At 38.7% G+C, this 26,228-nt stretch overlaps 1 protein-coding gene across 3 annotated transcripts in view; it reads left to right on the top strand.

The window, feature by feature from the left end:
- Positions 1-26,228, top strand: part of RYR2 (ryanodine receptor 2) — a 721,805-nt gene that overhangs the window by 460,989 nt on the left and 234,588 nt on the right. For all 3 annotated transcript variants that reach the window (XM_072755910.1, XM_072755909.1, XM_072755907.1), the window contains 2 exons: positions 4,583-4,791; positions 7,179-7,353. In XM_072755910.1, coding sequence (XP_072612011.1) covers positions 4,583-4,791; positions 7,179-7,353 — 384 coding nt within the window. The remainder of the gene's footprint in view (positions 1-4,582; positions 4,792-7,178; positions 7,354-26,228) is intronic.

Here is a 26,228-nt window from a genome sequence, read left to right as displayed (position 1 = left end):
CCTATGTAATTAAATCAAGGTTATAATTTATTTTTTGTTCGTCAGCAGGATGCTTACATATTACACATTGAATATGAACTCAGTATGTGAAACATACTATTTTTGGAGTATTGTTCTAAATAACATTTTAAAACATTTGAAAAACTAAGTTATTGTTTTTAATTTTTTTTAATTTAAATTGAATTTGCCAACATATAGTAGAACACCCAGTGCTCATCTCAGAAAGTGCCCCTCCTTAGTGCCCGTCGCCCAGTTGCCCCATCCTCCCGTCCCCTTCCACAAACCTCTGTTTGTTTCCCAGAGTTAGAGGTCTAAGAAAAACTAAATTATTCTTGCTGCAAGGTTTGTTTTTTTTTTTAATTTATTTATGATAGTCACACACACAGAGAGAGAGAGAGAGGCAGAGACACAGGCAGAGGGAGAAGCAGGCTCCACGCACCGGGAGCCCGACGTGGGATTCGATCCCGGGTCTCCAGGATTGCGCCCTGGGCCAAAGGCAGGCGCCAAACCGCTGCACCACCCAGGGATCCCCTGCAAGGTTTTATCAAGGTTTGAATTGTTCAATTAGAAATAACACCAGAAAGTGAAAAGGATGACTGGTTAGTGTCATTAAAAAAAAAAAAAGTTACATAAACACACCTGAAGGATTTCATTTTATTTATTTTTAAAGATTTTATTTATTTGAGAGAGAGCATGAACATGTGCTCCTGAGCAGGTGGAGGGGCAGAGGGAGACATGGGGCTCAATCTCAGGATCCTGAGATCATGATTAGGTAGAGCTGAATTCAAAAGTCGGAGGCTCAACCGACTGAGCCACCTCGGGCACCCCCGAAATATTTTCAACATGTGTACAAAATTTTTTTAGATATGTAGAAAAATTTTAAAGAGATTGTCCTGCCTTGCTTCACAGCTGTTTTAAATACCTGACACTTCGATACATAATTAGACCTTGGCTGCCCTCTAGTGGTCAGTATCTTTTAAAAGTAGAGTTTAGGGAACAGCAGGTATGGATGCTTTAGGCCACGTTTGGTCAGTCTTGGTGTGTGCCCTCATTGTGCCAGGATCTGTGGGGTATGGGGAATACAAGATTTTGTTGAGCCTTACCCTTTATCTTGAAGTGGTTTGTTAAAAGCATAATTCCTGAATTTCTTCTTTGAGCGTCAATATCTGCTAATGGTTCATTTTTTTAAATGTCAATTATTTTTATGTTCATTATAACAATATAAGAAAATAATTTATGGGGATCCCTGGGTGGCGCAGCAGTTTGGCGCCTGCCTTTGGCCCAGGGCGTGATCCTGGAGACACGGGATCGAGTCCCACATTGGGCTCCCGGTGCATGGAGCCTGCTTCTCCCTCTGCCTGTGTCTCTGCCTCTCTCTCTCTCTCTCTGTGTGTGTGTGTGTGTGTGTGTGACTATCAAAAATAAATAAAAATTAAAAAGAAAAAAGATAATAATTTATACGTACTTACATGAGGTACAGTCACCTACCAAACTTATATAAATATATAGTGTTTAAAATCAAGGAAAGCATAAGAATTGCATATTTGGAGGAGAGCTCTATGCCTTTAAGACTGGTGCTACCCATTAGAAATGTGCCCATAAGTATGGTCTCTTATGTCTTTGTTCCTAGATTCAATCTCACAGGTACTGAAAGAGTACCTACTTTTATCCAGCTGATTGATGCTACAGGGTATGCCAAAGAAATGTTACAGATTGCCTGGGATCTTTTTTTTTTTTAAACTTCCATAGATCCAGATCTTCATTTAATATTAGTATTTTATCATCAAATAGAATGCTGAACTTTGCTTCTTGCAACCATGGTTATAAGCTCCCCTAAACTAATCTAAAAATATGGAATAGGAGCTATGAATCATACAGACATTTGGAGGAAGATCCATGGAGTTTACAAGACTGTTGCATAATGATGGCTATAAATAGCATGTGCATTTCCAGTTCAGGCTGAGTCTCATCAATGAGTGTAAGAACAATGCATCAGCTGAGGTCAGGAATAAAATACCGGGACTAAGAAATTCTGCATTGTTACCTGTTACCACCACACATTTTCCATATGCTGCCCCCTATTTTCATTACTCCTATGTGGAAATGATTCATAGTAAACCTTATAATCAAGAGAAATCTGTGATGGCTTTTAAGGAAATGATCTGCTATATTTTTATACCAAATTTTCCTTTTAACATATTTGATTTAAGCTAATATTAAAATTTGTTTGGCATTCCTTGGAAACACTCTGAATATGAGTGGGGTCCAATGTCCTGGAAACATATAAAAGGAAAAAAGAACCTGTGAGATTTTTAGTATTTTAGTTTTCTAAAGAATAGATTGTTTTATCCTTAGAAAATTAGAAGTTTAATTTATTAATGCATACTAGAATATAATGTATGATTTCATTTGCAAATGATGACATAATTAAAAATAACGGATAACTACACAAGAGCTTTTTTCTTTCGTGAAAAGTAACTTCCAAATGTTTTGTGTGGATCATTCTATATGCCTTAGATTAGTTCAGGAAAGGTTGCAACCATGATTTAAGGAAGTAATGGATCAGTGTGCTGTTACTGCAGGAAATACTATGTCTGAAAATTTGACTTCTATTTTTTTAGTATTGCAATATTTAGCACTATTTCCCCTTCCTCCCTCCCTCCCTCCCTCCCTTCCTCCTTCCCTCCCTTCCATTCTCCCTTCCTTTAGCTCCACACCCAGTGTGGGGCTTGAACTCATAATATTGAGATCAAGCATTGCGTGCTCTACTGACAGACAGCCAGGCGCCCCTAGACTGTTTTCTTAATAGCATAACCACCTCTAAGTATCATAAAATCTGATAATATTTTTTTCCTCTAAAAGCAGTTTGCTGTCATCCTCTCTCTCAAATATCATTGTTACTAAGTAACAGACATGAGAATGTTTTATCCTTCACCACAGAGATGTTTCTCATTCAGGAGCCCATCCACCCCCAACTTGAATGTATTAGAAGCAAACTTTTGCCCCTTTAGAGAATTTCATACATACAGCATGTTCCATATACTATTACAAATGTCTAATTTTTAAATTCTATTAGCACATTTATCTTTCAGCAAAATATATGAATGTATTGCATGATGTCAGTGTGTGTGTGTGCATGTGCGAGCATTTTGCATTTGAGGATGTCACTGCTGGAGACATGACAGTTACTTGGAGCAGACTAAATTGTTAGGGGTCTGCATCAGTTTGTATGTGGGAGAAAAGACAAAACAACAAAGTGTTGCTTATTCAGAAGCTTATCCAGCTTTTAAAAGATTTATCAAGAGACACAGTTCACCTGTATGTCCTACAATCAATACAAATATTTTTAGTCCATTGTTTCTTTATGCCAGTCTAATCTTCAGTAGATGATCTGGCTGTGTGTTTATTGGGGCCCTTGAAAGCTTATTTGGATTATTTTTATAGTTCTTGTTTGTTCATATCAATACAATGGTTAAGCTGATATTAAACTTTTATTATTTATGAAGTCTTTCTCAGCTCCTAAAAGAACAGATGAGAACTAATATTTAACCAGTACCTGTTGCCTCTGCACCCGCTATTGGAGGCAGACTGGAAAGAACGGCGGCTGCAGCATTAGGCAGCTGTAGAATTCTTCTATTTGTTAGTTATGTGACTTTGGTCAATGTCACTTAAATGTCTTCTGTCTAACTGAGATCTTAGCTGATAGTTTCTCCTTTGACATATCAGCTCAGTGGACCTCTGTCCCCAGACCCCCTGATTTCCCTGGGAGCTTAAGTTCTCATGGCTGTCCTGGCTCCAAGCCCCTTAGTCTGTTTTGTAATCCTGGCATTTTCAATCCACATGCATCTTATTTTCACAAATATATATATTCTGTGCCCTCTCCCCCCAATGTCACCCTTTGCACCACACTGGTCCTTGATGTTTGACTTGCCCCTTTTGTTTTTCCCTCAAAATTTAAACATTTGTATGTGTAGCAGATCCCAGTGAAGCTGTGAGATATTGGAGGAGTTGTGCCATCAGGTTGTTAGGGGTGTGCATGGGTGTATATGCCATTCTCTCTGGAAAGTTGTCAGTGGTTACCCTTTTCTGCTATTTATCTCTTTACCTTGTTGCTTCCTCTCCTCCTCCTCCTCACCTTCTGGCTGCTTCTTCCTTCTCTCACACACAAATGTCTATTCATTTCTTGGGCAGAACAGTTCAGGTCTCTTTTATTGGCTTCCTTCCATCCAGGCCTTCAAGTTCATCTCAGATACCACTGCCAAATCACCAAGAGGCTGGGAGGGTTTTTCCTGCAGACAGTCCCCTCCTAAACTGGTGCTCATGGAGGAAGCATCGCCTACCCTTGCAATGTTACCGAGGTTTGACACCCTGTCTCCCCAGGGGAAGTCCTTGAGGTTTCCTTGGTTCCTGATAGTGGCTGATCATATGCATGAAAACACTTCGTGAACTATGAGCCAGGTTAAGAAAGATGGTATGGTTACCATCCTCACTATAAGTTTAATTACGGACGAAATGTAATGTTCTCCTTCCTCCCTCAGTTTTCATTCATCCAGTGATCACTAGGATCTCTTTACCTTCACAGCCGCCAGAGCTGAAGTGTGCAGCGGCACAGGTGAGAGATTCAGAATCTTCCGTGCTGAGAAAACCTACGCTGTCAAGGCAGGAAGGTGGTATTTTGAATTTGAGGCTGTCACTGCAGGCGACATGAGAGTTGGCTGGAGCAGGCCAGGTTGTCAACCTGATCAAGAGCTTGGCTCCGACGAACATGCCTTTGCTTTTGATGGCTTCAAGGTGAGTAGACTTTGCTGAGCACCAGGTGTGGAAGTTTGTAGGATCTTGATTTTGTAGGCTGCCATGTCCTGGGCATGCTCTTGTTGTGTACTCCTCCATTGCCCTGGCTCCTTTGGGCAGTGCAGCAAAATCAGGACAGCCTGCAGCAGAAACCCAGAAAAAATAATTCCTAGGAAAACTTCTGTCCTTGTGATCTCGAAACACCCCCCGCCCGCCCCGCCGCAGTGAAATTCAAGTAAAACAGTGTTTCTCCACTGCTATAAAAAAAAAAAATGAATCCTCCTTGTCTATCAGAAGTGTTGAAAAAGCATAGGCTCATTAAAAATGCAGGAGGCAGAAGGGTATTATGCTGAATGAAATAAGTTGGAGAAGGACAATCATCATATGGTTTCACTCATGTGGGGAATATAAGAAATAGTGAAAGAGATTATAAGGGAAGGGAGGGGAACTGAGTGGGAAAAATTAGAGAAGGAGATAAACTATCAGAGACTCCTAACTCTGGGAAACAAAAGATTGCAGAAGGGAAGGTAGGCAGACGGTTGGGAGAAGTGGTACTGAGGAGGGCACTTGATGGGATGAGCACTGGGTGTTATACTATATGTTGGCAAATTGAATTTAAATAAAATAAAATGTAAAAAAAATGCAAACGCTTTGACACAGCTATTCCATAGAAGGAATTTATCCTCAAGCAATAATAAATGGCAGGTATACACATTTAATATCTATAAGAATGCTTTCGACAGTGTTTAAAATGACAAAAATGTTTTTTATTTTCAATATTAGTAATTTTTCTTAAGGTGATGGAATTTGGTCAGGTGCTTGTTTTATTATTTGCTTATACATTATATAAATGTTTAAAGATTATTTCACACATATAAAATATTTTAAAATAAAAAATGTGGGGCAGCCTGGGTGGCTCAGTGGTTTAGTGCTGCATTCAGCTCAGGGTGTGATCCTGGAGTCCTGGGATCGAGTCCCACATTGGGCTCCCTGCATGGAGCCTGCCTCTCCCTCTGCCTCTGTCTCTGCTTCTCTCTCTGTGTCTCTCATGAATAAAAAAAAATAAAAATAAAAAAAATTAAAAAAATAAAAAATGTGTATAGATGAACCTAACCACAATAGAATAATTATAGTCATTTTTGGTTGATAAAATTGTATTTTATTCTTTTTATCTTATTCTCTGATTCTCTTCATTCCTTTCATATGAAGGGGAAAAGTTATTTTTTTTGAAAAAGTTATTTTTAATTAAAGAGGGAAAATTAGAATACATATGCAATCATGAAGACATTTGACATTTAGGTACTGAGGTATGCGTGTGTGGGAATGTGTTTCTAGGCCAGAAGTTAATATTGTGTCTTCTAGAACAACCGACACACACTTTGTTCTGAAACACCACATTTCCTGAACCTGTTTTTTTTTGTTTGTTTGTTTTTTTTACTCCATATGGAAAATCTAACAACTTTTGATACCTAATTCAGTGAGATAGATTTTTTTAAAGGTACAATGTATTGTGTTTGGGAATAATTGTATTATTGCTTTGCATTGGTGACTATAACTCCTTATATATCAATTCACAATGGAGGCAATTCTTAACAGGAAAATGAAAAGATTTATCTGACAAAATAATTAATATAACGAATTTTGTACCCATAAATCATGGAATATAGTTAGAGATTGAAAAGTCACATTATCAGAACTGTGTTTTGAGATGTATTTATAATATGATATTTCACCGAAGTATTCAAGACATTGTTGGTGTGTATATTTAACTTTTGGCTCATTGTTTCAGTAAATGTCTTAAGAATATTTTTCAGTTTGATTTGAAGCTTTTTTGGTTTTAGCATATACTTCAAATGTTTCAAGATTTCTATTTTGTTTAAGTATCTGTGCCATTGGTTCCAATGAGTGGAATTATATTTTGAAATAGGTGAAAATTAGAAGTCATTATCAATGATAAATTCTCAGCTTTATTCTCTACTCATAGGTCTTCGTATTTTGGCAAATAGAGAAAAACAATCCATATCCTGTGAAACATTCAGGATAGTGAGCAAAGTTAATTTCTAAAGACTTAGTTTTTTTTTTTTTTTTTTTAACAGGAGGTATGTTGGGTTACATTTTTAAACTTATCATTTCTCAAAATAATGAAACAGCATTTGGGTCTTTGCTCAAGATTCAATAATGTAAGGCTAATGTTAGGGATTCAGGTTTCCTGGCACGTTTGTATCAGTTGGGGCATGTTGTGCTCGGATGTGTGCAGTGGGACGGAGCCCTCCTCCCGCTGGTGCTAACAGTCGGGCTGCTGCGAGGCATGCTGCCAGTGGGGGGTGGGGGGGTAGGTGCTGTTCTCCTTGGCTTTCTCTGTGACAAAATTACTCCTCTGTCCCTAGGCTCAGCGGTGGCACCAGGGCAACGAGCATTATGGGCGGTCATGGCAAGCGGGAGATGTCGTGGGGTGTATGGTGGACATGACAGAGCGTACCATGATGTTCACGCTCAATGGCGAAGTCCTTCTGGACGATTCGGGCTCAGAACTGGCGTTCAAGGACTTTGATGTTGGTGATGGTAAGTGCTGTGCCTTCTGTGTTGCTGGCAGGTTCACAGCACAGTGAGGCTGTTCTCAGGCATCCTAACCAGCCACCTTGGAGGGTGAGTGAGCGGATGAGTTGCAGCTGGAAATTGCAAGGTTGCCATGTGGCTTATTTGATCAAACATCCTTGAAATTACTTTAGCAGAAACACTACTGATGCTACTTAGCTAGGATTTAATAAGGCAGAAATGGCTTTGATGCGTGTGAATAAGAAGATAAATGGCACACGAAAGGATACTTTTCCACAAACGTTAAATTTCCACTTAGAACTTCTTTTAGTTCATTTCTGTTCATTCATTTCACAAAAATGTAATGAGAACCTACCGCGTGTCAGGCCCTCATACTTCATATGGAAAATCTAACATCTTTTCATATCTAATTCAGTGAGATAGAGTTTTTAAAGTACAATGTATTGTGTTTAGGATGCCGAGATGACAAAGATTAATAAACATTGCCCTATTTTTATGTAGATTACACTATGCCAAGGAAAGTCAATACTGGAATAATTTCTGTTTAGTGGAGAAGCTCTCAATTGAAGAAGTGCAGAACATTCTATGGAAGCACAATGCAGGGCTCTGGGATGACCTTGAGCAAGATTGTAAAGGAAAGGTGAAAGCCCTTGGTAAAACAAATGAAAAATGCAAAAGCATTTATTCATCAGAGCTGTACTTCCAGGAAGGTGGCCACATATGGTTGTTTGAATTTATTTTAATTGAAATAAAGTAAAGGTACAATTGAGTTTCCTAGTAACACTTGTTCCATTTTAAGTATTCATGCCCACCTGTGGCTAATGGTACCCTTCTTGATCCCAGATTTGGAACACAAAATCACAAAGTTGTATCAGATAGTGTTGCTCTAGAGCATGTAAATAAGATAGTACTTAACAAAATATTATATAAATATCTCATTTTAAAATGAATTAACATATTTTTTTTCAAAATGGCTTTCGGAGGAGCCTGGGTGGCTCATTCGGTTAAGTAACTGTCTCTTGATTTCAGTCGACTCAAGTTATGATCTCAGGGTTGTGAGATCAAGCCCTGTGTTGGGCTCTGTGCTGAGCATTGAGCCTGCCTAAGATTCTCTCTCTTCTACTCCCCCTCCCCTACTTTCTTCCTTTCTTGAAAACAAACAAACAACAACAACAGGGGTGTGTGGGTGGCTTGGTTAAACATCTGCCTTCAGCTCAGGTCATGATCCCAGAATTGTAGGATGGAGCCCCCAGTTGGGCTTCCTGCTCACTGTAGAGTCTGCTTTTCCCTCTCCCATGCTGGTGCACACATTCTCTCTCTCTCTCTCTCTCTCTCTGTTTCTCTCTTGCTCATATTCTCTCTCTCAAATAAATAAATAAAATCTTTAAAAATAAAAATAAAAACAACAGCAACAACAGCAGCAACACCCCCCCCCCCCAAAAAAAAACAAAAATGGCTTTTGGATATATCCTACTACTTGAATATATAGTTTGGATTTTAAGATCTACCTCAATCAGTAATTTTAATATTCTGTAAACATGTCATGGATCCTTGGGGCACTTGGGTGGCTCAATCAGTTGGGTGGGAATCTTGAGGTACTGGGATCAAGTCTGGTGTTGGGTCCTACGTGGCCTCCCTGCTCAGTGGGGAGTTTGCTTCTCCCTCTCCCTCTACCCCTCCCCACTGCTCATGCATTCTTTCTTTCTCTCAAATGGATGAATAAAATCTTAAAAAAAAAAGTCACTGATCCTCAAAGTTAGCCACCTCATTATTTGTGTTAAGTTCTATATTTATTCATTCAATAAGCTTTTAAGCATGTATGACCATCATTCCTCAAATACAGATTTGCAAAAGTGATAGGAATTTTACATCTTTATAACTTAATTTCTATTTTATGTACCAGTACCTCTCAGTGGTGTAACTGGTACTCTACCAACTCATCACCCATCTCCCTTTCTGTGGGATTGTTTTTATGAGTGTTAATATATCAGGGAGAAGGTGGGAGAGGGACTTTGTCTCTGTTTTCTGTCTATACTATTGGATATCATCTGATATTTTATTTTTTAATTGGTTATTTTAAAATTGTTGTGTACTATGCCTTCCTTCATTGGAAGGAAATGCCTGTGTGAGTTTGGCTTGCTTAATTTATGCCACATGGATTCAGAGACTGATGTTAGAATTATAAATGATGTGGAGTGCCCATCCATACTATTTAAACCTCTAGAAAATGTTAATGCTTGCAGTGCTGTTGCAAAGACCAGCCAGTCACCATCATAGAGATGAAATAGACTTTGAGGGCATCAGCTGGTACAGTAAAAAAAAACAGTGTTTTTGACCTTACACTTCAAAGAACTTTTAGTTTTAAAAGTGACTTGAAATTTATACTGGTACCTCTATTGTAGAGTTAATACAGCATTCTAATGAATTTCTGAAAATTTTATATTGCATATTGTTGGGCTTTTGTTGATGGTATTGAGGAGGTATCTTTTTGGTCTCCAAGGCAGGTTATTAGTTTCAGGTAGCCACAATCATTAACAATTAACTTTTTAGGGGCTACTCATAATTTTTATCTTCCATCAAATGGAGTTTATCCATGCCTGTGACTAAAATGCTTTTTGACATGGAATTTTCCATTTCTTTCTCAATTAACTTTACATAGCTTACAAAAAAGAAAGAAAGAAAGAAAGAAAGAAAGAAAGAAAGAAAGAAAGAAAGAAAGAAAGAAAGAAAGAAAGAAAGAAAGAAAAGAAAGAAAAGAAGTTTGATGGGCCTGCTTTGGGTATAACTGTAACAGGAGGCCCTGAGAGGGACTGCTTAATTGACCCATCACCGCTAAGTGATCTCTAGTATCATTCTCACAATGTTAGATAAGAACAAGAACAGGGCTATTAGACATTGGAAATATATATTTCCATTGATCTTACCACATAGTTATTTTGATTGCTTTTATTAAAGCCAGTGTATATGTTTGAGTTCACTGTCTTTGTAGCAATAAAGAGGAATTATGATGGTAAAACATGCCAAATCAAGCATGGCACAGATATAAAGACATGTAGATGTAAGAAGAATTTAAATATAGAACATTTACAAAATCTTTTAGTATTTTAGCAACTACAGTATATTCCTGTGCTAAGAAGTCTGTTGTAAAAAACAAAAAACCTGTCATAGTAAATTGTTTTTCAAACTTGTGATATGACAAGAAACAAAATTGGAAGTGATGAGAATTGGAATAAAGGGAACAGCAAATCTATCATTATTTTCTGATAACATATTTGCAGAGAAAACTGTAAAGAACCTATAGTCATTACTAGGAATAACTGAAGCATTTAGTAAGGTAGCACTTCTATGCTAGATGCAAACCTGAGACTAAATTAAGGAGAAGATAGCATTCACAGTAACATCAGGTATCTTCAGTAACTATAGCTATCACTCTAACAGAAGGTGTACAATGCCTTTATGGAGAAAATCATTAAACTTTATTGAGAGATTAATTTTGTTAAGAGATTCATCATATATAGTTAGCTGATCTTTGACAAGGATACCAAGAATACATAATGGGAAATGGATAGTCTCTTTAATAACTGGTGCTTGGAAAATAAAAAATAAAAAATAAAAAAAAAATAACTGGTGCTTGGAAAACTGGATATCCACATGTAAAAAACGCAATTGGATCTTTTATCCAATTATGGACCATATGCAATGTTTTTATGACTATACACAAAAATCAACTCAAAATGGACTAAAGACTTAATTATAAGACCCTAAACTGTACAATTCCAAGAAGAAACATAGGGAAAAAGCTATTTGGCAGTAGTTTTAGCAATGATTTTTTTTTTTTTTTTTTGGTATAACACCAAAAGCAGTCAAGAAAAGGAAAAATGGAAAGGAGAATTGCATTACAAATTGAAAACTTTTTTCACAAGAAAGGAAGCCATCAATGCAATGAAAAGGCAGGCTATGGGATGGGAAAAAATATTTGCAAACCATGTATCTGATAAAGGATACTTTTAGGGGATCCCTGGGTGGCTCAGCAGTTTGGCGCCTGCCTTTGGCCTGGGGCGCAATCCTGGGGTCCCGGTATCGAGGCCCGTGTTGGGCTCCCAGCGTGGAGCCTGCTTCTCCCTCTGCCTGTGTCTCTGCCTCTCTCTCTCTTTCTCTATGTCTGTCATGAATAAATAGATAAATGAATCTTAAAACAAAAAATTAAAGGATACTTTTCAAAATATATAAGGAGGTCCTGCAACTCATTGGCAAAAACAATAACAGTTAGCTTATTTTAAAAATAGACAAAGGAACTGAATAGATTTTTCTCCAAAGAAGACATACAAGTGGCCAATAGTTATATGGAAAGGTGCTCAACAACATTAATTACCAGGGAGATGAAAATCAACACCATAATGAGTTATTATTTCACAGCTGTCAGAATGGCTGTGATCAAAAAAACACTAAAGATAGCAAAGATGCAGAGAAAAGGAAACCCTCATGCACTGCTGGTGGGAATGTCAACTGGTACATTGCCGGATTATTTACAACAGCCAAGGTAAATAAACAACTTAAGTGTCTATCGACAGGTGAATGAATAAAGAAAATGTGAAATGTACATACAATGGAATATTACTCAGCCTTAGAAAAGAAGTAAATTCTGCCATTTGTGCTAACAGGGATAGCTGGAGAATATTATACTATGTGAAGTAAGCCAGATATAGCAGAACAAATACTAAAGTATTACATGATACACTTAGAAGATGAATCTAAAATAGTCAAAATCAGAAGCAGAGAGTAGAATAGTGGCTGTCGGGGCTAAGGAAAGGGAGAAATAGAGAAGTATCGTCAAAGAATACAAACCTTCAGTCACGCAAGACAAGTTAGTCCTAGAGAGCTCTTGTCTTTAGTTAACCATAGGCCATAATTATATGCCTAAATTTTTGCAGAGAAGGTAGATCTTAAGTTGTGTTCTTATCTCACCCCTTCACATACACATTAATGATGATGATGATGATGATGATGATGATGATGATGATAAAAATAAGAGGGCAGGGGGAAGCTTTTGGAGATGATTGATATGTTTATGGAGTAGATTGTGATGATATCATGGGTGTGTATATATAAAAATATTATACACTCATCTCTAAACTCATCCAATTGTGTACATTAAGTATGTATAGTTTTTAGTTTTAAAAAGAGATTTACTACTCAGTAAATGAGAGCTGTACTATGTTCACGGAGAAGACAATAGCCTTAAGATATTAATTCTTCCAAAATTGATGTATGGGTTCAATCCAAACATCATGCTTTGTCTATTAAAGTCTCAAGAAGTTTTTCATGGGACTTGATATAATGTTTCCAAAATGTATATAGAAGAGTAAAAGACTAAAATATCTAGATTACTTATGATAAAGAAGAGCAAGGATAGGTATATGTTCTATTGTATTTATTTTGAAGGATAAAATAAAATTTTTTGAAGATTTAAAGAGAGTGCATGTATGTACATACAGAGTGGAGAGGGACAGGGACGGGGAGAGAGAGGGAGGATCTTCAGCAGATAACATGCTGAGCATGGAGCAGGTTACAGGGCTCCATCTCATGACTCCCAAGATCATGACCCAAGCCAAAACCAAGAGTTAGATGCTTAACTGACTGAGCTGCCCAGGTGCCCCAATAAGGATTTATTTTGAAGCTAAAGTAATTAAGACAGAGTAGTATTGGTGCAGGGATAAGCAAATTAATCATGAGGATAAAGTGGAGATGATAGAAGAACATCAGCCCAGGTATGGAACCTTATAATATGATGGGTGGCATGTCAGAGTGGTGGGGAGAGATTGTAAAAAACTGGAATCTGAATGAAAAAAAAGATGAAATTGGATCATTTCCTCACACTGTATATGTGACAGCCAGCCCCGAATGGACTGAGATCTTAAATATCAAAAATAAAACTTTGCAAATCTTGGTAGGAAATAGAGGTAAATCTTTTTAGACTATGGGGTAGGAAACCTTTATCGTAGAGTAGAACAAACAAATATAAACAAAAACCCAATGACTATAAAAGACTGGTAAATCTGTCCATACAAATTTAAGAACTTTCATTAAATGAACAACCACAGAAAACCTTAAGGGGAATGGAAAAACAACTTATTAGTGGGGTTGGGGAATCCAACTGCAATGTAAACAACTGAAAAAAGTGTTAGTATTAAGAAAAACATAAGGAACTGAAATGACTAAGAAAAAGAATGAAAAGTCATGAATAGACATCTCATAGAAGAAATTCAGATAGACAATAAACATTTGAGGAAATGTTTGTTACTATTAATGATCAGGGAAATATAAAACATGATTAGATGCCATTATATATCCATTCTGTTGGCAAAAATGTTTTAGAGATCGGGCAGAACCAAGTACTGGCTTTCTTTTTTTTTATAATAAATTTATTTTTTATTGGTGTTCAATTTACCAACATACAGAATAACACCCAGTGCTCATCCCGTCAAGTGCCCCCCTCAGTGCCCGTCACCCGTTCACTCCCACCCCCTGCCCTCCTCCCCTTCCACCACCCCTAGTTCATTTCCCAGAGTTAGAAGTCTTTATGTTCTGTCTCCCTTCCTGATATTTCCCACACATTTCTTCTCCCTTCCCTTATATTCCCTTTCACTATTATTTATATTCCCCAAAAGAATGAGAACATACAATGTCCTTCTCCGATTGACTCATTTCACTCAGCATAATACCCTCCAGTTCCATCCACATTGAAGCAAATGGTGGGTATTTGTCGTTTCTAATGGCTGAGTAATATTCCATTGTATCCATAGACCACATCTTCCTTATCCATTCATCTTTCAATGGACACCGAGGCTCCTTCCACAGTTTGGCTATTGTGGCCATTGCTGCTAGAAACATCGGGGTGCAGGTGTCCTGGCGTTTCATTGCATCTGAATCTTTGGGGGTAAATCCCCAACAGTGCAATTGCTGGGTCGTAGGGCAGGTCTATTTTTAACTCTTTGAGGAACCTCCACACAGTTTTCCAGAGTGGCTGCACCAGTTCACATTCCCACCAACAGTGTAAGAGGGTTCCCCTTTCTCCGCATCCTCTCCAACATTTGTAGTTTCCTGCCTTGTTAATTTTCCCCATTCTCACTGGTGTGAGGTGGTATCACATTGTGGTTTGGATTTGTACTTCCCTGATGGCCAGTGATGCGGAGCATTTTCTCATGTGCGTGTTGGCCATGTCCATGTCTTCCTCTGTGAGATTTCTGTTCATGTCTTTTGCCCATTTCATGATTGGATGGTTTGTTTCTTTGGTGTTGAGTTTCATAAGTTCTTTATAGATCTTGGAAACTAGCCCTATCTTAGCCCTCAGATAACTGAGACGTCATTTGCAAATATCTTCTCCCATTCTGTAGGTTGACTTTTAGTTTTGTTGACTGTATCCTTTGCTGTGCAAAAGCTTCTTATCTTGATGAAGTCCCAATAGTTCATTTTTGCTTTTGTTTCTTTTGCCTTTGTGGATGTATCTTGCAAGAAGTTACTGTGGCCAAGTTCAAAAAGGGTGTTGCCTGTGTTCTCCTCAAGGATTTTGATGGAATCTTGTCTCACATTTAGATCTCTCATCCATTTTGAGTTTATCTTTGTGTATGGTGAATGAGAGTGGTCTAGTTTCATTCTTCTGCATGTGGATGTCCAATTTTCCCGGCACCATTTATTGAAGAGACTGTCTTTCTTTCAGTGGATAGTCTTTCCTCCTTTATCGAATATTAGTTGACTATAAAGTTGAGGGTCCACTTCTGGGTTCTCTATTCTGTTCCATTGATCCATGTGTCTGTTTTTGTGCCAGTACCACACTGTCTTGATGACCACAGCTTTGTAGTACAACCTGAAATCTGGCATTGTGATGCCCCCAGCTATGGTTTTCTTTTTTAAAATTCCCCTGGCTATTCAGGGTCTTTTCTGATTCCACACAAATCTTAAAATAATTTGTTCTAACTCGCTGAAGAAAGTCCATGGTATTTTGATAGGGATTGCATTAAACGTGTAAATTGCCCTGGGTAACATTGACATTTTCACAATAATAATTCTGCCAATCTATGAGTAGGGAATATTTTTCCATCTCTTTGTGTCTTCCTCAATTTCTTTCAGAAGTGTTCTATATTTTTTAGGGTATAGATCCTTTACCTCTTTGGTTAGGTTTATTCCTAGGTATCTTATGCTTTTGGGTGCAATTGTCAATGGGATTGACTCCTTAATTTCTCTTTCTTCAGTCTCATTAGTGTATAGAAATGCCATTGATTTCTGGGCATTGATTTTGTATCCTGCCACGCTACCAAATTGCTGTATGAGTTCTAGCAATCTTGGGGTGGAGGCTTTCTATGTCGTGTATCATGTCATCGGCGAAGAGGGAGAGTTTGACTTCTTCTTTGCCAATTTGAATGCCTTTAATGTCTTTTTGTTGTCTGATTGCTGAGGCGAGGACTTCCAGTACTATGTTGAATAGCAGTGGTGAGAGTGGACATCCCTGTCTTGTTCCTGATCTTAGGGGAAAGGCTCCCAGAGCTTCCCCATTGAGAATGATATTTGCTGTGGGCTTTTCGTAGATGGCTTTTAAGATGTTGAGGAATGTTCCCTCTATCCCTACACTCTGAAGAGTTTTGATCAGGAATGGATGCTGTTTTTTGTCAAATAATTTCTCTGCATCTGTTGAGAGGATCATATGGTTCTTGGTTTTTCTCTTGCTGATATGATGAATCACATTGATTGTTTTACGAGTGTTGAACCAGCCTTGTGTCCCAGGGATAAATCCTACTTGGTCATGGTGAACAATTTTCTTAATGTACTGTTGGATCCTATTGGCTAGTATCTTGTTGAGAATTTTTGCATCCATGTTCATCAGGGATATTGGTCTGTAATTCTCCTTTTTGGCGGGGTCTTTGTCTGGTTTTGGAATTAAGGTGATGCCAGCCTCATAGAACGAATTTGGAAGTACTCCATCTCTTTCTATCTTTCCAAACAGCTTTAGTAGAATAGGTATGGTTTCTCCTTTAAACGTTTGATAGAATTCCCCTGGGAAGCCACCTGGCCCTGGACTTTTGTGTCTTGGGAGGTTTCTGATGACTGCTTCAATTTCCTCCCTGGTTATTGGCCTGCTCAGGTTTTGTATTTCTTCCTGTTCCAGTTTTGGTAGTTTGTGGCTTTCCAGGAATGCATCCATTTCTTCTAGATTGCCTAATTTATTGGCGTAGAGCTGTTCATAATATGATTTTATAACCGTTTGTATTTCCTTGGTGTTGGTAGTGATCTCTCCTTTCTCATTCATGATTTTATTAATTTGAGTCTTCTCTCTCTTCTTTTTAATAAGGCTGGCTAATGGTTTATCTTTCTTATTAATTCTTTCAAAGAACCACATCCTGGTTCTGTTGATCTGTTCCACAGTTCTTCTGGGCTCGATTTCGTTCTGCTCGAATCTTAATTAACTCTCTTCTTCTGCTGGGTGTAGGATCTATTTGCTGTTTTTTCTCTAGCTCCTTTATGTGTAAGGTTAGGTTTTGTATTTGAGTTCTTTCCAGTTTTTGAATGGATGCTTGTATTGCGATGTATTTCCCCCTTAGGACTGCTTTTGCTGCGTCCCAAAGATTTCGAATGGTTGTATCTTCATTCTCATTAGTTTCCATGAATCTCTTTAATTCTTCCTTAATTTCCTGGTTGACCCTTTCATCTTTTAGCAGGATGGTCCTTAACCTCCACGTGTTTGAGGTCCTTCCAAACTTCTTGTGATTTAGTTCTAATTTCAAGGCATTATGGTCTGAGAATATGCAGGGGACAATCCCAATCTTTTGGTATCGGTTCGGACTCGATTTGTGACCCAATGTGTTCTATTCTGGAGAAAGTTCCATGTGCACTTGAGAAGAATGTGTATTCAGTTGAGTTTGGATGTAAAGTTCTGTAGATATCTGTGAAATCCATCTGGTCCAGTGTATCATTTAAAGCTCTCGTTTTTTTGGAGATGTGCTTAGAAGACCTATCAAGTATAGAAAGAGCTAGATTGAAGTCACCAAGTATAAGTGTATTATTATCTAAGTATTTCTTCACTTGGGTTATTAATTGATTTAAATATTTGGCAGCTCCCACATTCGGGGCATATATATTGAGGATTGTTAAGTCCTCTTGTTGGATAGATCCTTTAAGTATGAGATAGTGTCCCTCTTCATCTCTGACTACAGTCTTCGGGGTAAATTTTAGTTTATCTGATATAAGGATGGCTACCCCTGCTTTCTTTTGAGGGCCATTTGAATGGTAAATGGTTCTCCAACCTTTTATTTTCAGGCTGTAGGTGTCCTTCTGTCTAAAATGAGTCTCTTGTAGACAGCAAATAGATGGGTCCTGCTTTTTTATCCAGTCTGAAACCCTGCGCCTTTTGATGGGGTCATTAATCCCGTTCACATTCAGAGTTACAATTGACAGATATGAGTTTAGTGTCATCATGATATCTATTCAGTCCTTGTTTTTGTGGATTGTTCCACTGAAGTTCTTCTTAAAGGGGAATTTTAAGAGTCCCCCTTAGAATTTCTTGCAGAGCTGGTTTGGAGGTCACATATTCTTTCAGTTCCTGCCTGTCTTGGAAGCTCTTTATCTCTCCTTCCATTTTGAATGAGAGCCTTGCTGGATAAAGTATTCTTGGTTGCATGTTCTTCTCATTTAGGACCCTGAATATATCCTGCCAGCCCTTTCTGGCCTGCCAGGTCTCTGTGGAGAGGTCTGCTGTTACCCTAATGCTCCTCCCCATGAAGGTCAGGGATTTTTTGTCTCTTGCTGCTTTAAGGATCTTCTCTTTATCTTTGGAATTTGCAAGTACTGGCTTTCCATAGGACCTCTTACATTGTTCTTAGGAATGCACATGGCACTCTCACTTAAAAGTAACAACAAACAAACAGTTTGACAATATCTCTGGAAGTTGAATATTTACATACCCATGGCCCAAAAATTCTAGCCTGGTTCCCCAATGACCTTTATATATCTCTACAGCAGGAAGCATGAATAAGAATGTTCATAGGAACACTGTTCACAGTAGTCAAGGCCAGGAAGCCGTCCAATGCACACTTGCAGGAGAGTGGGTGAGTAAAGTGGGAAGCTAAAGTGATAAGTGGATTAGGAATATTTCAAGGAGAGAAGTTAAGTCCTAAAAGGTAACTATGGTAGGCAAAGACAGTGCCTTAAAAAGATGTCCATGTCCTATTCCCAAAGCCTGTCAATAGATTACCTTATTTGGCAAAGGGATTTTGCAGATATGATTAAGATAAGAATCTTGAGTTTGGAAGATTCTCTTATTTTTTCTCTGGATGGTTCCAATGTAATGACAAAGGTCATTTCTAGAGGGAGGTAGAAGTTAGAGGGGGCAGGAGAGAGAGAAGGAGAGATTTGAAGATGCTGGTTTTGAAGGAGTAAAGGGTCAGGAGTCAGGGAAGGTAGGAAGCCTCTAGAAGCTAGAAAGGGCAGGGAACAGATTCTTCCCAGAGGCCAGAGTCACTAGAAGGAATACAAGCCCTGTGGACACTTTGTAGCCCAGTAAAGTCCATTTTGGACTTCTATCTTAGTCCCTTAAGAAATACAAGCTAATAAATTGGTTTTGTTTTAATCCACTAAATTTGTGGTGGTTTGTTACAAAAGCAATAGGAAACGAATGCAAGGATAATTCAGCATGTTATTTTTGTAAAAATTGTCAACAACCAAAACTTTCAAAGTATATTTTTAAAGTGCATATATAGAGAGTAAGAGAGTGCTGATTTTAGGATTTGGGGTGATTGTTTCTTCAGGTGGAAAGAGGCAGGGAAATGGGAAAATCAGCATTATAGGGTTAGATGCAGGCTATTGTTAAGGCTCTAGTTTTTCCTTTGGGTAGTGGGTTAGCAGATGCTTTATAGTGTCTAAAAAGGTTCAGCCAAAGAACAAAGCCAAAGCAGGTCATGATAAGAGTATGTCAGGAATAACAATTTCTAATTAATCTACCTTCCACTTCTATGCACTTGAGATTCTTAAAAAATAAGAGATTCATGAGCATGCCTGTAACTCTTTGGGGAATTATCTAGTAGAGAGGGAGAAATTGATGGTATAAGTCTGGGAGACGATTAACCGAAGTTCCTGATAAAGTGAAGTGGGTGTGATCCCCAGCACAAGTAACCAAGAAGAATTTTTCCATTTACAGCAGAGAAAATATGGGTATGGGTATAAGGAATAATAACAGCCTGTGTGTTTTGAGCACAGTGCCTTACGTTTACAGAGGAGCCCTCTAAGTGAAATGAATGACTTCATCTTTCCACAGGCCCAAGTTTCTTTGCTTTGCTTTCTTCTCCATCTTCTTCAACTCCCTAATATTTGGTTGCCTTGTGTCCTGTGTGTTACCTTGGTACCTCTTGTTGCTTCCTTCTCTGGAATCCTATCTCTGGGGAGAGGTCTCCTGTCCATGTTCTAACATAGATCTACACAAGTGAATGCTTTTCAAAAGATTTCTAAGGATGCATCACCCCTTTAGGGGAAGTTTATCTCATTGAAATCTCTTCTCCCATTCTGAGGTTTTCGTGAGGTAGTGGGAATGGGGGCATGTTGTATCCCCCCTCAGAATTTGTCCTCCATTCTTAGGGTCAGTCTGAGGCCACCTCAGGGAGGGAAGAGCCCTTCATCAAATGCCCAGAGCTGCTCCAGGCCTCAAGGAGAAATGACCTTTTCCTTGGTGAGCTTCTGGTTGGGCTTATCTCTTGCTTTTTAATACCCTCAGAATGGCAAAATCTCAAAGCCTGAGATTTGGTTATTAGCCTAGAGAAAGGAAGCCAAGAAGCCTAACCAGTGCCTTTTTCTCTAGATCCCTGGAGAAACTGAAGGAAATCTTGTGGTTTATACATGATGTAACCCAGTGCCCCAATTAAAAAAAAAATCAGAATCTTAGTCCCAAATACCAGTTCCTAGCAAATTGTATTTTTTAAAAAATTTTATTTATTTATCCATGAGAGACACAGACATAGGCAGAGGGAGAAGTAGGCTCCCCACAGGGAGCCCAATGCAGGATTCCATCCCAGGACCCTGGGATCACAACCTGAACAGAAGACAGACACTCAACCACTGAGCCACCCAGGCACCCCATAAGCTGTATTTTTTTATTTGCCCCATGCCCTCTTCTCTGCCTTATGAGGACAATTTATTAAAAGCATACTCCTAGGGCAAATTTCCATAGATCAAAAACTAATTATCATTGATTTCAATAAGAAAAAATATGAATACATCCCCAAACCTTCAATTAAATCTCATTTATACTACAGCAATAGCAGATCCCCTAAAATTATGTCAGTAGTAAACATAGTTATACCCTAATTTAAAAGCCATTCCCTTCTTTATTTGTTCTTTAGTTTGATCATTTACCAGCTTTACACAGTCACTTTCTTCTTGTCATATACTATACATTTCAGATTCCTTCACAAAATCTAAATGTAAAGAAAAATATAAATGGAAGCAAAGCAAAGCAAAATAGCAACAATAAAGCAAAAAAGAAAGACAAACAATGGTGAAAACATGCAAATGGTAAGATATTTACCTGACGTATTGATGGTGCATAGAATTTTCTCTAATACATAACTTGTGTTCCACATGTATTTGAAAGAAGAATCTATGTCATATGAACCAATTCCTACTACTATGAAGATGAATATATGTCATACTTCTGCTGGGGTTTGCCACCTCCTGAAGTATATGAAAAATCAGCTATGCTTACTTTAAAAAAAGGAAGAAGAAGAAGAAGAAGAAGAAGAAGAAGAAGAAGAAGAGAAGAAGAAGAAGAAGAAGAAGAAGAAGAAGAAGAAGAAGAAGAAGAAGAAGAAGAAGAAGAAGAGGAGGAGGAGGAGGAGGAGGAGGAGGAGGAGGAGGAGGAGGAGGAGGAGGAGGAGGAGGAGAAGAAGAAGAAGAAGAAGAAGAAGAAGAAGAAGAAGAAGAAGAAGAGAAGAAGAAGAGAAGAAGAAGAAGAAGAAAAGAAGAAGAAGAAGAGAAGAAGAAGAAGAAGAAGAAGAAGAAGAAGAAGAAGAAGAAGAAGAAGAAGAAGAAAAGAAGAAGAAGAAGAAGAAGAAGAAGAAATGCCTTGTATGAGTATTAGATGAAATTCTTCCTAGAGTTCAGATTCTTCTAATCCAGGGGTTCCTTCAGGGTTCCTTAGGGCTCAGCAAGCATGGCTTCAGAGATGTGTCTGCTGGCAAATACAGCACTGAACTCAGCCATTGCTCTGTCTCACGTGTTTTAGACTGAATTGTGCCCCCCACGCATATTCATATGTTGAAGCCCTAACCCCCTGAAGTGCCTGTATTTGGGCCTTTAAAGAAATAATTAGTTAGATGAGCTCATGAGGGTCAGGTCCTAATCTGGGACGACTGGTCCTTATAAGACAGAGACACTGGGCAGCCCGGGGAACTCAGCGGTTTAGCGCCGCCTTGGGCCTCGGGCCTGATCCTGGATACCCGGGATCTAGTCCCACGTTGGGCTCCCTGCATGGGGCCTGCTTCTGCTTCTCCCTCTGCCTCTCTCTCTCTCTCTCTCTCTGTCTTTCATGAATAAATAAATAAATAAAATCTTAAAAAAAAAAAAAAAAAAAAGACAAGACACCAGCCAAGAAGAGAGATTTCCGGAGAAAAACCAAACCTGTGGACACCTTGATATTGGACTCTTTGTCTCCAGAAATGTGAAAATAAATTTCTGTTGTTTAACCCACCTGGTCTGTGGTATTTTGTTATGGCAGGCCTAGGAAACTAATACATTGCCCCCTCCACACATGTCCCCTGCTAACCTTGTACTACTCTTCATTTACTCTTTTTTTTTTTTTTTTAAGATTTTATTTATTTATTTGATAGAGACAGGAGTACCAGTAGACAGAGCAGCAAGCAGAGGAGAGGGAGAAGCCAGCTCTCTAATGAGTGAGAGGCTGATGTGGGGCTTGATCCCAGGAATCTGGGATCATGACCTGAGCTGAAGGCAGATGCCCAACCCACTGAGCCATCTAGTTTTACTCTTAAGTGTGGAGCCTCCTGTTACCAGTATTTTGACGAGCTAATCATACCCTTGACTTAAAGTAAGGAAGAGAGTCATTTAAAATCTTGCCGTATGGTGAAAGGATAGTTATTTTGTCTGGAGATTACCCGCGTTTTACACAGTTGGCTGTAAGTATGTGTCTTGTGTTGTATAAATGCCTCATCACACTGGAGCTTTTTTCACCTTTTTGGCTGTTCTGTAAGTAAAGATCAGCTCAGGGCCCTCAGTTTCTAAATCCGTAATGATATAAATCCAGAAATGATGCTTTTGAAGCTCTGCCTGCCACCTGGAAGGACAACGAGCACAATGGAGTTTCTGGGGCTGAGACCACATAGAATTCCTTTCTACAGGAGCAAAACAGATAAAGATTGTTGTAATTAAAATAACTGCATAGCTTCAGGCTGAAAAGCCCTCTAAGGAGAAAGAGAGGAAAGCATAACTTTCCATTACTAATTTTATCATACTACCTTTAAAAAGAAAGAAGGAAGCAAACAAAAATCTGGAACTATCAGACTAATAGACTTTTCTTATGCTCAGTTGAAATGTTGCAACAGTTTAACCACTTACTGAATAAAGATTTAGAAGATTTTCAACATGACATGAATTTAAGAGTAGAAGGACTGTATCATCCCAGATCCCTGCTTCCAGTTCCTCCATAACATCTGTCCTTTCTGTCACTAATGTCACTCTACAAAACCTGCCATTGATATAGACCTCAGGCACGGGTCTGCATCCTACAGGCCTCAGGTGCAGGTCTGTATCACACCTAGGACAGTAACTTACTAAGGATCTCCCTAATTAAAAATGAACATTTGTTGGGAGACGAAGTCAGGACTTGTGAGTCACTGCAGTGGGCCATCCAAACAGCCCCAAAATTGTGTTGGGACACTGGATATTTTTTTTTTTAATTTTTATTTATTTATGATAGTCACAGAGAGAGAGAGAGAGAGGCAGAGACACAGGCAGAGGGAGAAGCAGGCTCCATGCACCGGGAGCCCGATGTGGGATTCGATCCCGGGTCTCCAGGATCGCGCCCTGGGCCAAAGGCAGGCGCCAAACCGCTGCGCCACCCAGGGATCCCGGGACACTGGATATTTTGAGTGAAGACAAAGGCAATTAGTTTTAAAGTGGAAGACAAATTCTAGAATATGAATATGTTGGTAACTAGCATACTCAGTTTCATAATTTTGTCTAGAATCAGAAAGAGGGATCCTAGAAATTCTTTGGACTTTTCCAGGAATGAAGCTCTTAAATATGTATAAATTTAACAAATGAGAAGGATTTTTATTTTGATTATTTAAATTCCAGATTATCTAATTTCTATCTTTTGATTCACATGTATATTTTCTAAACATGTTATTTGGGGAAATTCATTTTGAAATGATTGATGAATTCAGTGAAGACCAAACTCTGCTTAGGTTAAACTGACCAGTTAATTGACATCGACATTGTATATGTTGATGAAAAGAGGACACTTAACAGTATTCAGGATCAAAAATAAACTTTCCTACTGATCTTGATTATCTGAAATGAACCATGAGCCAGGAAGAAAATATGGGGATGTCACTATTGTGCCAAAGTTTGTCTTACAAAGTCTCTGCACTAAAGATGTACTTGAAACATAGTACATTCTTGAAGTCCTCACTTAGCGTATTTATTCATTTTCTAAGCCAAAGTGGAATAGAAGTAGCAGATTTCTTGTCTTAAGCCCTGGGTTCTAGACCCAATTCTGAAAATAATTCTTCTTGTATGACTTTGGGCAAATAGCCTCTCCGTTTTCATTTCCTTGAAATTCAAAGCTCTAGCTGGAAATGATCTCTTTATGCCCCTTCCAGTTCTAAAGATCACAGAAATTCAGGATGCCTGGGTGGCTCAGTGGTTAAATGTCTGCCTTTGGCTCAGGGCATGATCCATCTGGATCCATCTTGATCCATCTGATCAAGTCCAGCATCAGGCTCCCTGTGAGGAGCCTGCTTCTCCCTCTGCCCGTGTCTCTGCCTCTCTGTTTCTCATGAATAAATAAATAAAATCTTTAAAAAATAATAAAATAAAGATCCCAAAAATCTAAGGCAAGTGTGTCTTGTTTCTGTTTTTTTCTACCTTTTGCATTGTTGATTCAAAGTCTTGCTTCCCATTTAACTAGCTATAGAATCTTAGACAAATGACTTAACATCTTGTTTCCTCATCTTGAAAAATGAGGCTAATATTTTATAATAAATGGGAAAGTGTTTATATATTATCTGGCATATACTAAGCCACTATTAAGTGTTACCCTGCCTTTTGATCAAATAGTTCAAATTTACATGGTAGTCTAATATTGGCCATTTTTACTGCTTCTGGCCATTTGGTTTTTGTTATAAATCTGGATTCATATCTGTAGTTCAGAAATTTGAGGTCTGAAACTGTATGTTCTTACAACAAGCTGGTATGCTTGTGATCGGCTTCATCTTCTTTCAGTTTAGCCCCCGCCACAGATTTCACGCCTGCATCACACCCCCACATCCTGTGACTGCCAGTTCCTTTGCTGGACTTACACGCTTGTCACACACCCCTCTGCTCCAGAGCAGGGAGGCTCATCAGTGGGTAAAGTTAAAATTTGCTGAAGCCATCTGTCTTTTGTTGGAGGAAGCAGTTTAACCATACGTTGTAGCTACTGTTTTAACAGATTTACAAATGGCTAGGGTGGGTCTGGCTCAGCCCCAAGAAACCAATTTGACTCATGTGTACTAATTTAAGATCTCACTGCTGGGAAGAAAACTTCCCTTAGATATCATCAGGCTTTGTTATTTGAGGGTGTCAGTTAAGGTAACTGGAATAGAAGATGGAGAACCCAAAACACAGGAAGGTAGGACCAAAAGTTTACTTATGCTAGGGTATATGCCTGAATATACTCACTTCATGAGTTTGAAATAGGCTGGACACACACAAATTCTAATACAAGAAAAAAGATTTCCACACTCATGAAGAATTTGAACTTCAATATCATGTTTTGCTATGGGCAATTATTAAGAGTAATGTCATTTATCAACCCATCTTTAATTTATGGCAAACATCCTGTGAGTCTTGATAGCATTAATTATTTCCTGACTTTGTCTATCTATCTATGTATCTATAACTGTATATATTTACTTGTTATGCCTACACAAAGATAAGCTCCAGAAAGGGACTCTTTTCCATTCTGTTCACAGCTGTATACCTAGCCAAGAATAGTTCTTGGCTAGGTACTCACTAAATATTAGTTCATGGTAGGTGCTCACTAAATATTTGTTGAGTGGTAGGACCTGATGCTATAAGGAGACAATGTTGAATAGTAACTTAGAGCAGCAGGGATTGGCACCCTAAGGCCTGAAGCAGATCCAGCTTGCCACCTGTTTTTGTAAATAAAGTTTTATTGGTATGCAGTCACACTCATTCATTTATTTATATGGCCACTTTTGCACTTCAGATCAGGTTTGAGTAGTTTCTTCAGGCTATTTGGCCTACAGAATCTAAGATCTGGTTATTTATTGTCCTGGCTTAAAGCATGGACCTTAGGATCTGGCAGGCCTGGATTTCTTTTCTGGCCACTTAATTGTGAGCAGGCGATTTAAGCCACAGTGTTGATTGCCATGTCTGGAAAGTGATAATAATGATTCCAATCTCAATGAATGGTTGTTAATGTTCAGTGAGAGGAGCACTGGATAAAATCACTCAGAGACCATCAGCCACTACTAGGGAGCCTCATGTGATGGGCATGTCATCCATTGTCTGCACCTTTACTGGCAAGCACTTTTCCAAGTACTGGCTAGATGCAAGTGGGTGAGGCCTGACCCTTCTGTCAGGTGACTGAGAAGTACCTA

The sequence above is a fragment of the Vulpes vulpes genome, chromosome 4, assembly GCF_048418805.1.
Source record: "Vulpes vulpes isolate BD-2025 chromosome 4, VulVul3, whole genome shotgun sequence".
NCBI lineage: Eukaryota > Metazoa > Chordata > Mammalia > Carnivora > Canidae > Vulpes > Vulpes vulpes.
Note: the sequence above shows the minus strand (reverse complement) of the source record. Positions and strands in the feature narration are given on the sequence as shown.